The following is a 20,586-nucleotide window of genomic DNA, read 5'->3' on the forward strand; positions in this document are numbered from 1 at the left end:
GGGATTATTTCTGGGCTCTCAATTCTATTCCATTGATCTGTATGTCTGTTTTTGTGCCAGTACCACGCTGTTTTGGTTACTACAGCTTTATAGTACATTTTGAAATCAGGGAGTGTGATACCTTCAGCTTTGTTCTTTTTTCTCAGGAATCCTTTGGCTATTTGGGGTCTTTTGTTGTTCCATATAAATTTTAGGATTCTTTGTTCTATTTCTGTGAAGCATGTTGTTGGAATTTTGATAGGGATTGCATTGAATCTATAGATTGCTTTAGGAAGTATGGACATTTTAACTATGTTAATTCTCCCAATCCAAGAGCACAGAATGTCTTTCCATTTCTTTGCGTCTTCTTTGATTTCTTTCAACAATGTTTTATAGTTTTCGGTGTACAGATCTTTCACCTCTTTGGTTAAGTTTATTCCTAGGTATTTTATTCTTTCTGTTGCAATTATAAATGGGATTTTATTCTTAATTTCTCTCTCTACTACTTCGTTGTTAGTGTATCGAAATGGAACTGATTTTTATATGTTGATTTTGTATCCTGAGGCTTGACTGAATTCATTTATTATTTCTAAAAGTTTTTTAGTGGATTCTTTAGGGTTTTCTATATATAAAATTTGAATTACTTTCAAATAAAAGTTTTATATAAAAAAAAGACATTCCGTAACAAAACAAAAGGCTCTAGATTAGATCACACTAATAAAAAATATTGGTGGTGTTTAATTTATTAAAATTCCACCATTTTGATTACAATATAATTTGTGGTGTTTGCAAGTAAACAAGCCTTTTAAAAATCACTAGCTGTTATCTAGTAGTCTACAGTTGTGGAACCAGAAGTTCAGATTCTGAATAACTCTTCCAAAACACTGTATTTCTGCATCAGATGAAGATGACTGCTCTTATCAATAATTAAGACTGCAGATTTCTAGAAAAGTTAAGACTTTGCCTGAGCTGTGCTGTGGTTGATGTGCATTCTCAAATCAAGGGCATGGTAGTTCTTTGAAAAATAATTTGTTGTCACTTTTTGGGAAATTTGATGCTCTCTCTTTTGGGGAAATGTGGTTAACTGAAAATCATAAGAGCTAAGAGTCAAAGGATTGGCATTCTTGTCCTCAGTGTTATGCTAACTAGTCACATGTCAAAAGGCAAGGAACTTAAGCAGTCTTTTTAATTTGTTTTGTTGGTTTTGAAATTAGGGGAGCAATATCTGTCCTGCCTACTTCCTAGACTCATAAAACTTCAACTATTCATATGCAAAAGTTCTTTGAAGAGATAAATATGATATAGAAATATAATGCATGCTTTTGGGGGGATTTCTTGGGGGTGAGTTTGTAAAATATTAATATTTACTGGATTTCATTGCCTGCTTCCCTGTACAGCACTGTTTACAATCTAATATGTGCTTACTCATTGCAGTTACATGCGTGCTTACTAACTAGGATATGTGTGCTTATTCTCCTCTGCCCCTGGATTGAAAGTATCATTATAACAGAGGACATATTTTTATTATATGGAGTCCTATCCCCAGCACTTGTGCACTGATGAGCACAGTGGATGCTCAATAAATAATGGTTGAATGAATGGAAGCATGCCTCCTAAATGCACGGTGCATTTACAGTGTATACCATACATTTGTACTTGCTCCTTAAAACTGTTCAAATTAACATTGTTTTGAGTTTCATTTAGGGGGAGTTATTTTGGAATTTAGATATACTACAAAAATCAAAGCTGGAGATCATGTCTATGAATATTAAAATATTGATGACTCACTTCTTCATAATCACTTCTCCTCTGACCTGAAACCCAAATAATTTGTAATGCAAAGATTTTGCATTGGGGTGAGAGTTTGAGAGCATTCAGTGCTGCACTGATAACTTAAGTGATTTTTCTCTTCTTTTATCTTCTCTTAGAGCATCATCCAGGGGTATGCGACAATGTGATAATGTTAGAGATAGCGAGATTTATAATCAGATAACCCTAGGTTCAAGTCCCAACTGTACCATTTCCTAGTTGCAAGACTTAGTGCAAAGCTTCTACAAGCCTTTGTCATCTCATATGGGCCTGATTATACTTCCCTCGTGGGATTGTTGTGAAGATGAAATGGGATCATGTGCTTCAGGTCCTTAGCATGGTACCTAATACATACAGCCTTTAGCTGTAGCTGTTTTTATTTACATAGTTCATCTTCTAAACCAATATTCTTTCTGTTTTGTTTTGTTTGTTTTTGTTTTGTGTATGTGTGTGTGTCTATGTTTCCTTTTGCAGATGGATATACAACTGATGACATTGAGTTTTACTGGCGTGGGGATGATAACGCAGTAACAGGAGTAACAAAGATTGAACTTCCACAGTTCTCTATTGTAGATTACAAACTTATCACCAAGAAGGTTGTTTTTTCCACAGGTTTGTATCAGGGAAGAGGGTTAAAGGAAAAGGGGCTTCATTATATTTTGTCAAAAGAGTTCACTTAGATCAGGATTGGGGCCCAGGGAAGGACGATGACACTAGAAAACTTAGATCTGCTGAAAACCCTGCTCCCCATCAAGCCCATTGCTCATTTGGAACCCAACAAGTTATTTTCCAGAAGGTACCCCCAGTAAAACTGAGAGGATTAGCCTTATGCCTCTCATTAGCCAGAGAAGGGACTAATTTTTAGAGATGCAATACAAAAAGAGAAATGAAGACCTGAGCCAGAGTTGGGAACCCCCAACTTTAGGCATCTCCCAGAATTTATCATAATGTTTTGAAACATGCTAGGGATAGCCAAGTCATAGTTCACTCAAGTCTGACCGCCGTGAAATTCTCTGAAGACAGTAAAGTGGGAAAATTTCACATTTCCCTCAAAAGGTAAGAATGTCTTGACATAGCCTTCCTCCCATTTTGGAGCCAAAAACCCTTCCAGATTATCTTGATGACTTCTCCATGCTCACTCTCGTAGCATGGAGGTTTTAGATTGTCAAACTTGGTTTAATCAGCATACATTTTTAACAAAAAGCCCAGGAAAGTAATAATTTGTGACATAATCATTAAGGGAAAAAATAATAAGCCCACAGGAATATCTCTCTTTATGTTTTTCTAATTGAAATGAATTCCCAGGCACAGAGATAGCTAGAGCAGTAACTGCAGGTTTTGAATTGCCCTTCTGCTAAGGATTCAGGCACTTCCCACCCCTGCAAACTACTTCAAACAATAATTGTACCACTTAGGAAGAATACAAAGTAGCCTTTAGCTTTGAAATAAAGAACAGAAACTTCCTAAGTTTGAGGTCCTCTGAATCCCTGAGACTATAGAAATGTGTTCCTATTTAAAATATTTTTACTTTACTATTAAGACACTTGGTTTAGCACAAGAAGGCTAGACAAGGCTTTCTTTCAATTAGAAAGAATATTCCTCACCCCCACCATGCACACTATTTATTACTTTGAGTCTTTTATGTTCTAAGAGTGTGCTCAGTTACATATCTCTAAAGAGTAATTCCCCAGATCACCACAATGAAAGAACCCAGCATCATGAATATGATCAGGTAGCTCTATTTCCCACAAATATTGCTCAGGAACAGTGATTCTCTACTTTTTGGTTGGTCACGGATCCCTTTAGAAAAAAAACCTTCACAAAATTTCAAGATTTCAAGGAGTTGCTTCACTACCTTAAGCCTTGCCATTGATCCCAAACTTAAAATGCATCCCGGAGCTTGTGAAGAGATGTCTAAAATATGATCAGAATGTGCAGCCTTGTTCTTATACACAAAAAAATCTTATAGGATGGACTTGCTGAGAAACAATTGAGGAGGGAGAAAAGGGACTGTCCCAAACTGTCTTGTCATCACAATTAGAGAGAATGAGTGCCTGTGATCCAGTGTAGGAGGCTGAACAGGAAAGAGCTGGAATTCTTAGAATTACGGATGAGTAAGGGATGTATTCAACACTGAGTAACTCCTGCTAATTGAAAACCCAGTGTTCTCAGACTACCTTTGCAGAAGAAAGTGCCCTTCAGCAGGACAGGAGCTAAAATTGAATCTGAGGAAGTTATACGAACTGTTCAATGAGTTTTTAAAGGAAACTGTCCTATAAATATTGATTGATAATGATGTTCTGCAATTGCCTTTCTAGGTTCCTATCCCAGGTTGTCCCTCAGCTTTAAGCTTAAGAGAAACATTGGTTACTTTATCCTGCAAACATACATGCCTTCCATTCTGATCACTATCCTCTCCTGGGTCTCCTTCTGGATTAACTATGATGCTTCAGCTGCAAGAGTGGCATTAGGTAGGCGATTTGCTAACTGCTTGTGGAGTTTGATTCTGTGTGTGTGTGTGTGTGTGTGTGTGTGTGTGTGTGCACGCGCGCGCGCATGTGTGCTTGTGCATGCATTTTCCTTACCCTGGAATTTGTGATGTGTGATGAGACGGGACTGTACACATTATAAGAATATGGCTGTGAGACTTGGCTGATCTGATTCAGCATTAAATCCATTAAACCTCTTTCATGTCGAAATTAGTTAACTATATAGCTGTTGGTAATGAAATTAGTCCCATCAGTTTGATATTTGTATTATCGAAGCCTAGTTCATGGAATATTGCTTGATAATTGTTCAGTTTGTATCTGTGCTTCCTTACCTGGGAAGAGCTCCCTTCCACATTGCTTTTTCTGACCAAGAAACAGGGAAATGTAGTATGTAACTAATAGCTAAGGGGAAAGAATTCTATAGTCGTATTAGTATTTTGGAGTGGCATGGTGGAAGGCAGGAGACAAAAAGTAAGTATGTCGGGAAATCATTGGTGGCATCACTCATCTTATGCTTGATTTTTTTCTTTTATAACACCAGAGGAAGAGAATAATTATATTGCGTGAACATTTTTTTGAGGAAGATTGGCCCTGAGCTAATATCTGTTGCCAACCTTCCTCTTTTTGCTTGAGGAAGATTGTCACTGAGCTAACACCTGTGCCAGTCTTTCTCCACTTTGTATGTGGGATGCTGCCACAGTATGGCTTGATAAGTCATGCTAGGTCTGTGCCTGGGATCCAAACCTGAGAACCCTGGGCTGCCTAAGCTGAATGCACAAACTTAACCACTATGCCACTGGGCCAGCCCCCATGAATGTTTTTGTATTACTAACTTCCCATATAGTAAATTACAACCTTTTACACAATTTTAATATTTTGAGTTCTGACTAATCCCTTTAAAATGTTGAACTGTTAACTCCTCCACCATGAGATCTCAATGCCCTGTTACATCCCTAGAGAAGTCATTCATTTATTCATTTAACAAATATTTGTTGAACACCTACTATGTGCTAAACATAAGATGTACTGGAGATAAAGCAGTGCCCAGTTGGAAGTTATAGTCTAGCAGGAAAAGATAGATTAAAAATTTATTTCACACCGAACACACAAATTATATGATATGGGAAATCTATAGAGGAAAATAATCAAATTAAGGGGGGCTGGGAATGTCAGGGGGTACGGTTTAGAATAATCAGGGTAGACTTCATTCAGAAGTTGTCAATGGAACAAAGACTTGAAGAAAATGAAGAGCCATATGGATATCTGGATGAGAATATTCCAGCTTGCTGCAAAGGCCCTGAGGTAGCAATGTGCCAAGCATGTCAGCTGGCCAGTGAGACGAATGCAGAGTGAGTTCAGGGGTTGAGATAATGTTGGGGAGAGGAGGCTAAAAGATTGTGAAGCAGTTCAGGGGCCATACTAAAGGCTTTTGCTTTTATTCTGAGTGAAATTAGAGAGTCATTGGGCGAAGAAGTGACCTGATTTGATTTCAGATTTAAAGGGATCACTTTGGCTGCTGTGTTGAACTGAGATTGCGGTAGTTCAAGGATGGAAGGGAGAAATAATGCCCTCCTGGACTGAGTCAAATCTCCTCTGATATATTCTCTTAAAATATTGTAAAACTCCCCATTGTAGACCAACTGCAGTTATAATTTATATTTATTGGGTTTGTGATGTCCTTTTGCCTCATGGTATTGAAAGATGTATTGGAAAAAGGTCCACAGCTAACGATGCTTCCATTATATCTGTAGTGTTTCATCCAGAGAATGGTGTTCCATAAATGCTTGCTGAATAAAATAATAAGTGGAATTTGTAATTATTCTATTATTCCAAAGTGAAATCTGTTATTAATTTTGTGCTATTCAGGAATAACAAATAAATTGTTGATTTTTTTAAAAGAAATTTTTAAAATATCTTTTTATGTGAGCAATTTATTACTCTCTAAGAAATACCTTAAAATGAGATTTAGATAAACAGTAAAATCAGCATTGTCAGTTTTATAATATACATGTTGTACAGGATAATCTACCATTGAAATAATGAAGAGAAAAACAAAATTGGAAAATGTTTCAAAATGACTAATGTTATAGAAAAGATGTGAAAACTGTAAGACACCTAGATCTAAAGTAACAATAGGGTTTTTCTAGCCATGTTCAGAATCAGATGCTCAAATTTATTTTTTTCTGTAGTCATTTTACCAGCATGTAGAAAAACAAGGGAAAAATTATGATCTGAGAGAGAGAAAACTGAGTCAGAAAACTTCTGTTTCCAAAAAATCATAGAAATGAAACTTCACTTTTGGGATGTCCTATTGGGTAGAGTTTGAGGGCACAGGTTTCCTAGTCAGAGATCCACGTTCAAACGTTGACTCTCCAGTTCCCATCTGTGTGATCTTGACTCTGAGCTCTAGTTTCACATCACTCTTTTGCTGCAAAGCTGGACCATATCATACTTGGGACTCTGGACTCCCAGTGCTTTTGCCAGCATATCTCTGTCCATTCCCCCATTTACAGCCTTGAGGGAAACCGCTCCCCCTCTTGGAGATGCCCACTCAGCTGGACAAAAGGTTATGACCTGACCCAGTGTGACATTTCCCATAAAGAATCTTGTAAAACTTTTATATTATTTATCTGTGTTTTACATGCCTAGTTGCCCAAGCCAGAAACAATGAGGGCTAGACACCTGCTTCTCTGTTACCCTCTCCTCCAATTTCCAAATTTGTATAATCATTTGTCTGTATCATCTGTATAATACATTCATTGATTTCAATGCTGTTGTGATTATTTTATTTCCTCTTCATTACTTGGATTATTCTGAAAAACTCTTAACTGGTATTCTTTATTCCTGTCTTGTATGCTTCTCTTCTGTCCTCCATATTGCTACCAGGGTGATTATCTAAACACAATTTGTCCCTATGCCTCCCTGCTTGAAGTTGGTCAGTGGCTCCACATTGCCTTCAGTTTTAAGTTCAAACTCCCCATTAGGCTCTCTATATATGGCTCTCCATTAGACTGCCCTTACTTAATCTTCCCTCTCCTCACCATCCTTCCCATGATATGCAATAAGGTATCCACACTGACTTTCTTGAAATTCTTTTGATGGGCTGTGTACTTTCACCCCCTGCCCAAAACACCTCTTTATAAAAGCTCTCTCCACCACCAACGCCATCAGGTCTACCATCACTTCTACCTCCAGGCCTTGGTTGCCTGAGTAACTGTCACTCATTCTTCAGGACTCAGCTCCAAAGTCTCCATTTCCTGATCTCTTGCCTACCAGATCCCAAAGCTGAACTAGCATCTTCAAATTCTCAACTCTCACCCTACACACATCGTACCATAGCATTTAATTCATATATGTAGCCCCCCACTGGCTATATAACTATACATTTTTATATTTTTATATATAATTAAAGGAAATTGTTCCCAAATGATTAGTGTTTACTGTAAATTAATGTTTTATGCATATCTCCAGGGCCTGTTACAAAGCTGATATAAGTAAGTGCCCAGTAAATATTTTGTGGTATATATGAATGAGTAAAAGAGTACAATTAACCTTTCTAGCTATGATGAAAGCAGCAAGGAAATAGGAACATTATTACTCTAACTCTCTTATTTTTTTCAGGAATTACAACTGTGCTTACAATGACCACAATCAATACCCACCTCCGGGAGACTCTCCCTAAAATCCCCTATGTGAAGGCCATTGACATGTACCTGATGGGGTGCTTTGTCTTTGTTTTCATGGCCCTTCTGGAATATGCTTTGGTCAACTACATCTTCTTTGGGAGGGGACCCCAACGCCAAAAGAAAGCAGCTGAGAAGGCTGCTAGCGCCAACAACGAGAAGATGCGCCTGGATGTCAACAAGGTAAATTCAGAGGGCAAGCCCTCCTTGCTTACTAAACTCATAGAAGAATGCCAGCAATATAGATTAATGGCCTTGTTTAACAAATGAGTAAACCAAGGCCCAGGGAAAAGAGTAGGTAATTTCCCCCAAATCACAAAGATAATTAGTAATGGAGGCACATTTACAGCCCAAACTCATGACACAACTTTTGCATGCACTTTACCTGAACACTAGCATTGCCCATAGTCATCTGAAAACCACCTTTGTGACCTTTTCCATATATGAGGATAATGTGTACCTATTATTTACTTTATATTGATTTAAATTTACTTACTTTATTTAAATGTATTTAAAAGGGAAATTTCATATCCTTTAAATCAATATCACTTACTGGAAGATAACCTTAACAATAAATAAGTACAAATGAAACTATGTTATTAAATTCTAGGTTATACTAGATGAGGGCTCTGGACCTGGGCTCTGAATTCTCTTTGATTTAACAGGGAGATAAGTAAGTACAGAGATTTATTGCTCCAGCAACAAACTCATACTTTCTCCTTGAAGTCATCAGAACAATAGAAAGAGAAGTGGAGGGGAAAAAACAATAATTTTCTCCTCAAGTGACAGAGACTTACTTAATGCCTTGCATATGTTCCACTTAAAACCACTGAAGCATTTGACTACAGGAGGTCACCATCTTGCTTAACTCAGGCATAGTCAAAGAACAATTCCCACACAGTTGTAAACCCCATTTATTCTTTAAGTAAATAGTTCTCAACTTTGGGTGCCCAATTGAATGACTGGGAGAGCATTAAAAATGACAGAAGCCTGAGTTCCTTCCTGAGAAATTCTGATTTGATTGTCCTGGGATATGCCTGGTCATCATAATTTTTAAAAATTCTCCAAATATTATTCCAATTTGCAGCCAAGATTTAGAATCTCTCTTTTGAGGCTTTTGACAGCAACCCCAATGGATCCAATCCTCTTTACTCCCAAAAGATGACTTCACTTGGCTTCCTGTTATAGAACTTTCTGCACTAAACAGAATATATATATATATATTCTTCCATAGTGCAAATTTAAACCCTTAAAAATAGACAAAGAAAACAAGGTCTTACTTTAATATTTTCATAAATCGTATTTACAAAGTAGAACATAATGTTGGGTTTGATAAATAGTTCGCAGTGATGGAAATAGGAAAGAATTAATACTTTTAAACCATCTGGAATTATTAGCCATACCAATAATTATTTAATTGACATTCTCATAGTTCTAACTTTAACTTCAAGGATAGCACACCATAAATAATCTTTACCATTGAGTTTTGTTTCGAGTAAACCCAGTGAAAGCTTCTGACTCACTAAGGTTTTCCACCTGTCCATAGGTCTGATATTTGGATTTTGGACTATTTTCTAATCAAAGGCACTCTTTTCCCAGGAGATAGTATTCATAATGATGCAAATTTTAAGTATAGCCCTTGAAAGCCAATGAACCACAGGTCTAGGAAATTATCAATGTCTTTCTAATGCCAGAGGTTTCACTTATTAGAGTCTGTCAATAGATTCCAAATTAGCATTATGGTTCTCTTGGGCTGTAAAGTGAGAGAATGCCTTTTAAACCCATTTTATGATTTTCCTGATATAGTAGACTTAGCAAAGAAAAGAAAATGAATAAATAAATAAGACTATCTCACAGGACTGCAGTTTGAAATGAGTCTAAATCAATTGCCTAATGGAAAGCTGATTTAATAAGATAACATCCAATCTCTTTTCACTTTCATCTACCCTATTTTTTCATACCAATTTGAATTTAAATGATAAATTTACGACCCAGAGAGTGGCAGTTTGATAGCATACTGAACTTGGAGAGCTTCAGATGGTTTTAAATCCAATGTACTGAGACGGAGGTAGAGAATGGGTCACTGGGCAGGTACCCCATAGTGGTGAAAAGCCCATCCTCTTGGCTGAAGTTGGACCCACAATTCAGAGCATAGAATATGAGAGAACGAAAAAAGATACCAGAGTCCTTCTAGTGCAGTGGTTCTCAAAACACAGGCAATTTTGCCTCTGTGAGGATCTTTGGCAGGGTCTGTAGATATTTTGGGTTGTCAAAACTGGGAGGAGGGGGTTACTACTGGTATCTAGTGGGTAGAGGCCAGGGATGCTGCTAAACACCCTACAGTGCATCGAACAGCCTCCCCATAACAAAGAATTATCCAAACCAAAATTTCCATATTGCTGAGGTTAAAAAATCTTACTCTACTCCAATCTTCTGGTTTCAAACATGAGAAACTGAGGCCCAGAAAAATATAAGATGCTTGCCCTAATCTTAAAACTCTTCAACACAAGTGGTTTCTCTACTTCTTTGATCGGCATGCATAACATCAAGACATCAGGAGCTGTGATTTAGCACAAAGGTTCTGAACAAATATTTTGGAGTCAGTCATGTTCAATATTAACCCTCCATTTAATACTTGTGTGACAATAGGCAAAATAAATAAATAAATAAATAAATCAGCTTCTCTGACTCTTCACTTTCCTCATCTGTAAAATGGGATTAATTCCTCTCTCATAGGTTATTATGAAGACTATTTGTGATAATGTGTAGAGAGGATAATGTAGTCCTCAGTACATGGTAAGCAGCCAGTAAGTGGTAAATATTAATAAAATATTAAAATATTATAAATAATAACCATTATTACTTTTTTAAATAAAGTTTAGTCTCCAGACCTATTGGCAATGCGTGCTTGTGTGTTTTACATGCTCTAGCATGTAGGATGCAATCCCATCCCTAAAAGAGAGTATTATCTACAGAGAAATGTCTCTCTGTCGGAAGTTTTAAAGTCAAAGCAAGGGAATAATTTTTCAACAGGTACTAGCTATAAAAAATAGCAAACCAATTCCAAACTTTATCAATTATCTCTTAGGCTAGAACACTAACAGCCATCTTGATTAGATTAAAACAAGAAAGGTGCCAACCCCCAACTCCCATGGTTTCCTTTTAATGCAGGGTGAAAGGTTAGAGGAGATTCACTTAGGGCTCTGATTGCACAATGCTTTCTTTTATGTCAGCATCATGAATAATGCTAATCTATTTCTTATTGAGAATGTCCCTTCTTTTCAACTGCAATTCTGAAGTTATTTTTTTTTCCAAAGATGGGCCACATATAATCAACTAAGTATTGTAGGCTGCTCTGGAAAAATCGGTCACTAGGAGAATTGACGTTTTCTGCTTCCGTTGACGGATTATAGAGACGGAACCAGCACGTCAGATCATCTAAAGTGATTTTTACACTTTGTCTTTTGGGCTCTGTCCTGAGGCTACAGAGGGATGAAAATGGGAAGCCTAACTGAGTGGGACCCCACTGTTGCTTCAAGGGCATACTTCCACATTTTTCCCCATCTCTTCTCTGTGTTAGTTTCCTGTAATTTCTTATCTTAACAAGAGTATCCACAGCTTTTAAATGAATTTTTATCCTGTCATTTAATTGATGTAAAAACTAGGGCTCTTAAGTAAAGTGAAATATCCAAAGTTGCATAGCAAAGTTAATAAAGTTTCTGAGATGATCTACGCCTTCCAGTCCTTATTCGGTGTACACGCCACTGTACTAGCAAGCGAAAAAACTAAATTAAATTAAATTAAAAAGCTGATTCCACATTAGTCATATATTCAGTTCAGTTGACTTCACCTGAAAAACTCCACCTATCTACACAAGAAAGTCCATGCCTGACAAGCAGTGTCACTTTCACAGTGGTCTTCATGCGACAAATTAAGTTGTAAAATATTAAGATTTTTTAAATAAACCTCAAACCGACAAGAGGTCTACTGAATATTGTTTTCCTAAGTGTCTTCAAAAAAATATGATCTCTATCCTAGTGTTAGGTGAGCCCTTCCTATTATCCCTTGCATTCTTCTATTTGTGTGTGTCTGTGTGTTTCCTTATAGAATTTGCTTTTGATTAATTTCACCCACTTTTCTTGCTCATGCCTTTAGTTTTTCAGCTCTCCTTTTTTTCTTTTAAGGTTTCTGTAGTTTCCTTGTTTATTTTTCAATAACTCAATAGTAACATATTTGAGAATTTAGTTACGCCTACATTTTCACCACCTTGGTTCTTGCATATCTGAAATGTTTTCATCATCTGTACCGTATTGAGAGACCCACAACCACCAGTTTTCCAAAGAAAGTTGCACCACAAAGATCTCCATTTGGGGACATTCTTTGTTCTGCTTTCATGTGTATTGTGAGTCTCTGTGTTGTCTTTATCCATTGTGCCTAATTTTTTATTATGCACAACCACTAAGATCACTTAAATCTATTATTTTTAGCACGTGGAATTCACTTTTTTTTAAGGATACATTAAAAAGATACAACTAATTAGAAGTCCTATTCTCTGTTAGCATTGGTCTTTCTAAAGACCAGTAGCATTTACTTACCTACATCCAGTTTGCTTTAACCACCAATCCTGACCTAGTGGCATCAGTCGACTTAATTAGCACATTTTCTACTTTGTCTTCCAGATTTTTTATAAAGATATTAAACAAAATGGGACCCAATATCGATCCTTGTGGGACCCAACTGGAAACCTCTCCCCAACTAGACGGACTACCAATTACGATTTCTCTCTGTATACGGTTAGATAGCCAGTTTTTAATCCATTTATTTGTATTTCTGTTGGAGCCAATTTGTTTAGCTGTTCCCTTTAAAATAATGTGTTGGGTCTTGGCAGATAACCTATGGATTTGTGTCCACAGAGTCTGGGGATAAGTTGAATGTTTTCATGAGACTCTAATGGGGTTCTTCCAGGTTTGTTTTTTGCTATAGTGATGATGAACCTAAGCTTTAGCATTCCATTCAGTTGTTATTGTTGTGCTAGAGAAAGAAACTAATTGGCTCATATTTTGAGATTCCTTCTCATTTGTATTGAGAATATAGAGTGTTATTATATACTCTGGCATTTCTTAGATTTCTTGTTGTATTTCTTTTGATTAGTGGAATAGGTGAAGAATATACATTTCTTCTACTGGTTGCTTCAGAATTCAGGAACCTATATTTTCTGTCCTAGATTATTAATTTGTGTCTAAGAATGTTCTGTTTGCATCAAGTCCTTGTTGCTTTATTATTATTCTGCAAATAAGCTTTATCTTGGCAGGCCCAGCACTATTATAATGATAGATAAGAGGCAATAATTGAGATTGTTCCTTATCAAAACTCTTCACTTAAGTGAACTCCAAAGAAAGCTTATTTTTGTCTAATACTTAAAGTTTAGTTTCTGAATCCTCATGTGTTTTCATTTCTTAATTTCAATTCTTAATATGAATTGTCATTCATATTGCCCTCCAAATTGGAGGACCAGGAGGAAGAGATGATAATTGTCACCATTCCACCTTATCATCCATTACTTGTCCACCTCGAGTTTCTTTGTTTGTTTGTTTGTTTTCTCTTTCTTGGTGAGGCAGTAAATGACACTGAGTGCTTGCGAATCTTTCCTATGAGGACTTGATGCCAGAAGAGCTGTCATTATTACATCTTCTAAGTATTATGGTCTTCCTTAATTTTCTTGCTCTGACCCCAAATTCCTTGGTATCTCATTGATATTGCCTTTGGGTTGGGGGAACAGGTATAATTAACATAGTAAATCGCTACTTTGTTTTGGTATTTTAAGTACTTTTTAACTTCCTTACTTGGGTCGTATATCCTGGCAGAGTCTGGTAACCGGTGTTCGGTAGATTTCAGAAGAGATGTTTGAGACTCTGTTAATCACTCTTTTAGTCCTAATCCCCTGAACATCTAACCCCTACTGTGTCTGTTCTCTCAGGCTATCTCATTGTGGTGGTGCTGCTGTTCTTGTTTTCAACTCTAGCTACTCTTGTTGAAATTGAATAGAATGATTTGATTGGGGTGTATTCTGGGTAGAATGCTAATCATTTAGGAGAAAACACATTTGATAGTTGGAGTTTGGGTTTGTGATGCAAACGGTTAGAGAATATTGTATTTTTTCAAAACCAAAACAAAAATATGCTGCGTAATTGGTCTAATGAATTGGTAAAGTTACATGAAAATTTAGGAAAATCCTCAGATTATGAGGATATTTTAAAGGAAATTTGGTTCTTTGGTTCATTAAATTTTTCAGTTGATGGCTTGAAAGAGTTGATGAGACTCTCTGATACCATGATTTAGACCCTCATTTGTCAAGGACTTTTCTCTGTTTCATAAAAGTTTATGTTAAAGAGAATGTTCAATGATTTACACTGAAATATGAATCTTAATGTCTTCTGCTTTTATGCTTTGCTTTGTTGAGTATGTCTTTATTCTGTCCTTTGAATTCTCTTCTAAGTTCATTTTAGAGTATGAAATAAGGACTGATATTCAAAAATTTGAATAACGAGCTGTTAAACCCGTAACCTGTGAAAACAGCGAGATGTATATGACAATTTCTAGAGGCAGTAGAGTTTGCTGGGAAGATGCTGGCTTTTAGAACCAGACTGAACTGAGTTCACGTTTAGGCAGGGCCTTTTATCAGCTATGTGACATTGGGCATGTTTAACCCTTTCACCTTCAAGTTCCTCAACTGAAACTGAAACACTAATTTCGGCCTCATGTTGCTGCTGACAGGATTAAATGAGATAATTATTAAAGGTCTTAAACAGTACCTTATACAGACAAAGAGCACTCAATAAATAGTTCCTGTTATGCTGGAGATGGTAGCAGAGAGTCTGTATCTTTCTTAGTTTTTCTTTTTTTTTAGCTCTTTACTATTTTTATGATTATAAAACTGAGTCGATCATTCTTTGAAAAAAAAGGCAAATGAGAACCACCTGTACCCCATGCCCAGCTATAATCACTGTTAACAGTGCCTTTTATTCACATTTAGTGACATACTTTTATATAAATAATTTTGCTCCACTAGTGTGTATACTGCTATTTCCCACATGCCTTTTTGTATCTTTAAATATATATCTTTTCTAATAGCTGCAAGGTATTTTGCTGAATGTAGGTACCGTCATTTATGTAACAAGAACCTATTGTTAGATATTTGCGTTGCTTCTAAGTGGTTTTCCATGATAAAGAACTCTAAAATAAGCATCCCATTGCTGACATGTTTGCGCACCATTGGTTCCTGATATATTTATTAAAATGGAATTTCTGGGTCTGAAAGTATGCACCTTTAAAATGGTGATCATATTGCTAAATTGTTCCCTACAAAAGTTCTGCTAGAGTTTACATACCTACTGGCACCATATGAAAGCATGGTCGTACACACACACACACACACACAAATATCACTCAGCCTTTGAAATGACGAAGAAACAGAAAGCTGATGTCTAACTGTGTTCAACCGTGAGAAGCGTTCAAGAAGTAGAGATAGAAGATCCACAAACCCACGTGCAATTTTTCTCCTCTCCATCCAACGGCACAGAGAGTAAAACAGCAGTAGAAAAGCAAAACAAAAACAATCGATGCCCAACTCAAACTGTAGCTCTACAGAGAGGGAGAGATGCATAAGCGGGGTCAATATTAGTGAAAGCAGAATCTAGAGAAATCTACTCAAGCTATGTTTCAGGAAATGGGAAAACCCTGGAGAAAACTTCACATCAGGATGAAGCATCTTAACAAAGAAAGAGCATAGCAACTATGCAGAAAAACTACCAAATGACTCTGTGTCTTTCTCTCTCATTTGGTAAACAGAGGAACTCAGGATGCAAAAGACAGACAATGGCTCTTTTATTGACAACGAAAAAGAAATACTTTAGGATCAATTAAAACTTTTTATAAAAAAAGCTTTTTTCTCACCACAAATTGGAACAGGATATGAAACGAAAGATCAAGGATGAGATGATAAACAAGAGGCCAAGAGGTGATTAAAAAGGCAAAAAGGAAGGTAAAGCAATCTTTGTAGAAACTAATAACTGAATCTAAAACAGTAAGAAAGAGAATAAGTGTGGCAATAAATCAAGGCTGTAACAAAAAGTTCCAGCTGTAGAAAATCATGCCAAATGCAGAGGAAAAGAGATGTCAAGGGGCCGGTCCGTGGCCAAGTGGTTAGTTCATGTGCTCCGCTTCAGCAGCCCAGGGTTTTGCTGGTTTGGATCCTGGGCACGGACATGGCACCACTCCTCAGGCCATGCTGAGGTGGCATCCCACATAGCACAACCAGAGGCACTCACAACTAGAGTATACAACTACGTGCTGGGGGCCTTTGGGGAGAAGAAGAAAAAAAGAGAAGATTGGCAACAGTTGTTAGCTCAGGTGCCAATGTTTAAGAAAAAAAGAGATAACATAAAAACCACTTAAAGAAAACATAATAAATTTATAGGACAAGTACAGTGGATTGAACGTGCAGAACCATGGTGCTAGTGAGGTACAGAATGGAGAAAAAGGGAATGGAAAAAATACTTAAATCTGATGTCAATAGGTAATTATAATAATGATAATGATAAATACTTCTTGAATGCCTTCTATGTACCTAGACACTTTACATATATTATGTCATAACGTAAGTCCTTATTACCCTATGGTGTAGTAATTATAATTTTATAGATAGGAACTGAGACACAGGGAGCATAATTAACTTGTTTAAATTTAGACAGCTAAGAAATGGTTGAACAGAATGTATGACTAGAGGCCACACTCTTAACTTCTATGCTGTATGTTATATATTTATACATACCTGTGATGAAATTAATCAGTTGGCCAAAAGGATGTACTGGGTTCCAAGATAAAAATTATACAGTCTCATCACCACACTATTATATCCTTCTGAAATTACTAAACCTACAGTCAGAAAAAGTGAATGACTTACAAGGAAGAGAAAAAGAAAAAGGTCTCAAACTACTCCACAGCAACATAAAATTTTATAAGACAATGGCAAAATGTTACCAGATTCTGAGGGGGAGAAAATATAACCTAAAAATATTATTATTAATATATAAAAACAAAAGAAAGATTATCCTCAATATGCAAGGTCTTAGGGACTATAGCATCCATAAGTCCTTATTATTATTATTATTTTAAATAGCTTGATGGAAAAATCTAGCTCCCACCAAAAGGTAGTCAAAGTGAGGAACTTAAGAATAGAAAATGCCAGTATTCTAGCATTTAAAACTTAAGATAGCATGTCGAACTAAAGCTATATGACCCCAGAAATTAAAGTTACAGAATAAAAGATAATTGAAATATTTTAAAAAACTAGATACTGAAGGTACATAAAAAGAATAAATTAGGATGGGTATTGTTGAGAAGGGAGAAAGTGTTTGTTTTCTAATACACAGCAAGGACTCAATATTTACTCTGATTTTTAGAGTTTATGAATCAAAAAATTGAAGATTAAGGTTATGTTTAAAATTAGCATACATAACTACTATGATAGTGTTTCTCAAAGGGTCTACCATAGACTGCCTATATTAGGGTCATCTGGGATGCTTGCTTTAAAAGTAAATTCCACCTGAGACACTATAAGTTGAAAGCTTTAGTGGGAAAGTTGAAGAGTCTGTCAGATCTTTCAGATGTACACTAAACCATGAAAATCTGAGGATCATTATGGTAGAATAATCAAAAACTGACAATTCATCTTATGAAAACTTTCAATAAGAAGGAAATAAAGTAAAGAAAGGTGTAAATAATGTAGCTAAAGCTAAACATCAGAAATAAGGATGAGGACAACTTAAAAGCAAATTTAGAGCAGAAATTAAGATGATAAAATTAAGATCAAGCTTATGTTAACTGTTATAGCTAGTGCATATATTAATTCATCTATCAAAAGAATAAGATTCTGAGATCGAATCAAGCAACCAAACCCAAGAAAGTGTTATTTATTAGGAATACTTCACAAGTAAAGGTATTGGAAAATATTCTAAGTCAAGTGACAGGCAGCAACAAAGGAGGAAAAATATAAACCTGAAGAAAATTGAGGGTTGAATATTATTACTGTATAAGGATGAATTGAAGGTAATAAATATTGACAGATATTTTTAATAATTGTAATCAAAAATAAAGATATAGTCATTGATTAATAATCCATGTGTAATTCATGAAATTAAAATTGAAATAGCATTCAAGTAAATTAAAATTATAATAAATAAAAAGGGGAATGACAGAAATATTACCTTAGAAGTATACTTAATAAAGTTTATTAGTTGTGTACACGCATTTTTATACAACTCATGTCAAATATACAATAAAAATTAATTTGAAGAACATTTAGAAAATAATAGCAATTTAAGATACTACATAATTAATCCTAAAGGCTGTGGTTAAAATAGTTAACAGTGGGAAAGTTGTAGCTTCAAACACATTTCTAGCAAGTCATTTTAAGAAATGAATTAAATGTACAAATCAAACTAAAAAAATAGCAACAAAATGTCTCAAAGAAGCAGAAGAAATTAATTAATCAAGATCAATTATAAGTTAACAAACTAGAAAATCAAAACAAAATAATATACAAATAAATCAGTCCTTTAAACAAAAGGTTAAGTGAAATAGGGAAATAATTGATCAAGGAAAAGCTTAGTAAAGAAGCAAAATGGGAGCCAATGTGAATACACCAAAGGAGAAATTTCATTTTTGGTTTTTTTTCCTGCTTTTTATCCCCAAACCCCCCCGTACATAGTTGTATATTTTAGTTGTGGGTCCTTCTAGTTGTGGCATGTGGGACACCACCTCAGCTCGGCCTGATGAACGGTACCATGTCAGCGCCCAGGATGTGAACCGCCAAAACCCCGGCCACCGAAGCCAAGTGCGGGAACTTAACCACTCCACCACGGGGCTGGACCCCAAAGGAGAAATTTCTTAAAAACATAGTAATTCTGTAGAAAGGTAAAATTAAAAGAAAGTTATGCAAAGATCCTAGAAAATGTGGATCAAATACATGACATCCTTGGAAAATGTAAATTAGCAAAACAGAGCCTAGGACAAAGAGAAAACAAAAACAGATCAATTACCAAAGATAAAAATAGCAAAACTTAGGGAAAAATGTTAACTCCCACTCCCAAGGGCATCTGGCCTAGAAGGTTTCAACAGTAAATCCTGTCAGCATTAAAAAGCAAATACCTCCAGTGGTATTTAAACTCTTGCGGATCCTAACTGAAAGAAGAAAATGCTTCCAAATGATTTAGAAAGTAGCATAACGTAAATAAAGTGCCACAACTATATCTAAAAAAACCAAAAGTACATGAAGGAAACATGGATCCACTTCATGAATGAATGCCAGTGGGGGAAAAAAATCCCCAAATAAACTCATCCAGTTGAATCCAGAGAATACTGAAAGCAAACTACAACATAACCACAGGGTTCATTTCAAAATAAACGTATAATATTATTTACCATCTTAATAAGTGGAAAAAGTGAAAAGTTTTTCATTCTATCAGTAGACACCAAAAGATATTCAAAGATATCTATTGAATTCCGTATTCATTCTTGGTTACAAATTTAACATCCTTTAGGAGACTGGGAAATGATGGATATTTCCTTGCTGTGGGTTTCTCGATTTCTCTTTTTCTAGCTAACCAAAAGTTCTATCTCTTACCTCTTGTCTTAGGGCGGAACAATAAAGGCAGGAACAAGAAATGGATGCTCACCATCACCACTATTATTTAACTTTTTCAAAATTGTAAGCCAGTGAAATTATATGAGAGAAAATAGGAGTGTTGGAAAGGAAGGAAAAATAATTTCACTCTTAGGAAAAGAATTATTACTTTATTCAAGCAAAATCCAAGGGAATTAACTGAGAAGAACTTTTAGAAACCATATGACAAGTTAGGGAAGTTTCCATAGCTTTTCTATGTAAAGAATATATATAAATAAAAATATACTGTAATGGAAGGGAAGGAAAGAGCCCTTTTATCAATAATCAGTTTTTAATGAGAGAAAAGTGTCTTTTTTAAAAACTCATTTTTTTTAAGGATAACATTTTAGAGGAATCAGTTCTTTCTAAATTATTCTGAATTTAGTATAATCCCGTTGAATAACCAATGGGCTTCATTTTGGGTTTGTTTCTTCAGTGGTTTTTTTTTTTTAGAAATTTGACACGGTAGTTCTAAAGTTTATTTGAAAGAAAGAATATATATGAAGAATCAGGAAAATGAAAAAATAAGAAGAAAAGAATAACTCTGCCAGAAGTTTAAATGAATTTTAAAACCACAGTGATTAACGCAGTATAGCACTGAATTAGTGCTCTCTGAAGAAAGAGAATAGAAATTGGCTTAGAAACACAGTAAAATTAAGTTCTTAATGAAAGTATTGTTTCATGTCATTGATAACATGTGAATTATTTGATAAACAGCAGTAAGCAACTGGATGACCATTAAGACTATTTAAATGTTGTACCCACTCCTCCCTCCAGATTAAATTCTAGATATATCAAAGATCTAAATTGTTTTTTAAAAAAGAGGAAAAAAATACGTAAAAGGCAGAAAATCATGTGTAAATATTTCAATAAGCATGTATTAGGTAAAGCAAGTCAGAAAATC

General features: G+C 35.7%; 1 protein-coding gene across 5 annotated transcripts in view; it reads left to right on the forward strand.

Annotated features, from left to right (window-relative positions):
* Positions 1 to 20,586, forward strand: part of GABRB2 (gamma-aminobutyric acid type A receptor subunit beta2) — a 249,823-nt gene that overhangs the window by 200,358 nt on the left and 28,879 nt on the right. For 3 of the 5 annotated variants that reach the window (XM_008517149.2, XM_070569097.1, XM_070569096.1), the window contains 3 exons: positions 2,263 to 2,400; positions 4,107 to 4,259; positions 7,899 to 8,143. In XM_008517149.2, the coding sequence (XP_008515371.2) occupies positions 2,263 to 2,400; positions 4,107 to 4,259; positions 7,899 to 8,143 (536 nt within the window). Of the gene's footprint in view, positions 1 to 2,262; positions 2,401 to 4,106; positions 4,260 to 7,898; positions 8,144 to 12,639; positions 12,754 to 20,586 lie in introns of all 5 variants that reach the window. The other 2 variants (XM_070569094.1, XM_070569095.1) reach the window with 1 other exon arrangement.

This window comes from Equus przewalskii, chromosome 13 (assembly GCF_037783145.1).
Source record: "Equus przewalskii isolate Varuska chromosome 13, EquPr2, whole genome shotgun sequence".
In the NCBI taxonomy this organism is placed as follows: domain Eukaryota; kingdom Metazoa; phylum Chordata; class Mammalia; order Perissodactyla; family Equidae; genus Equus; species Equus przewalskii.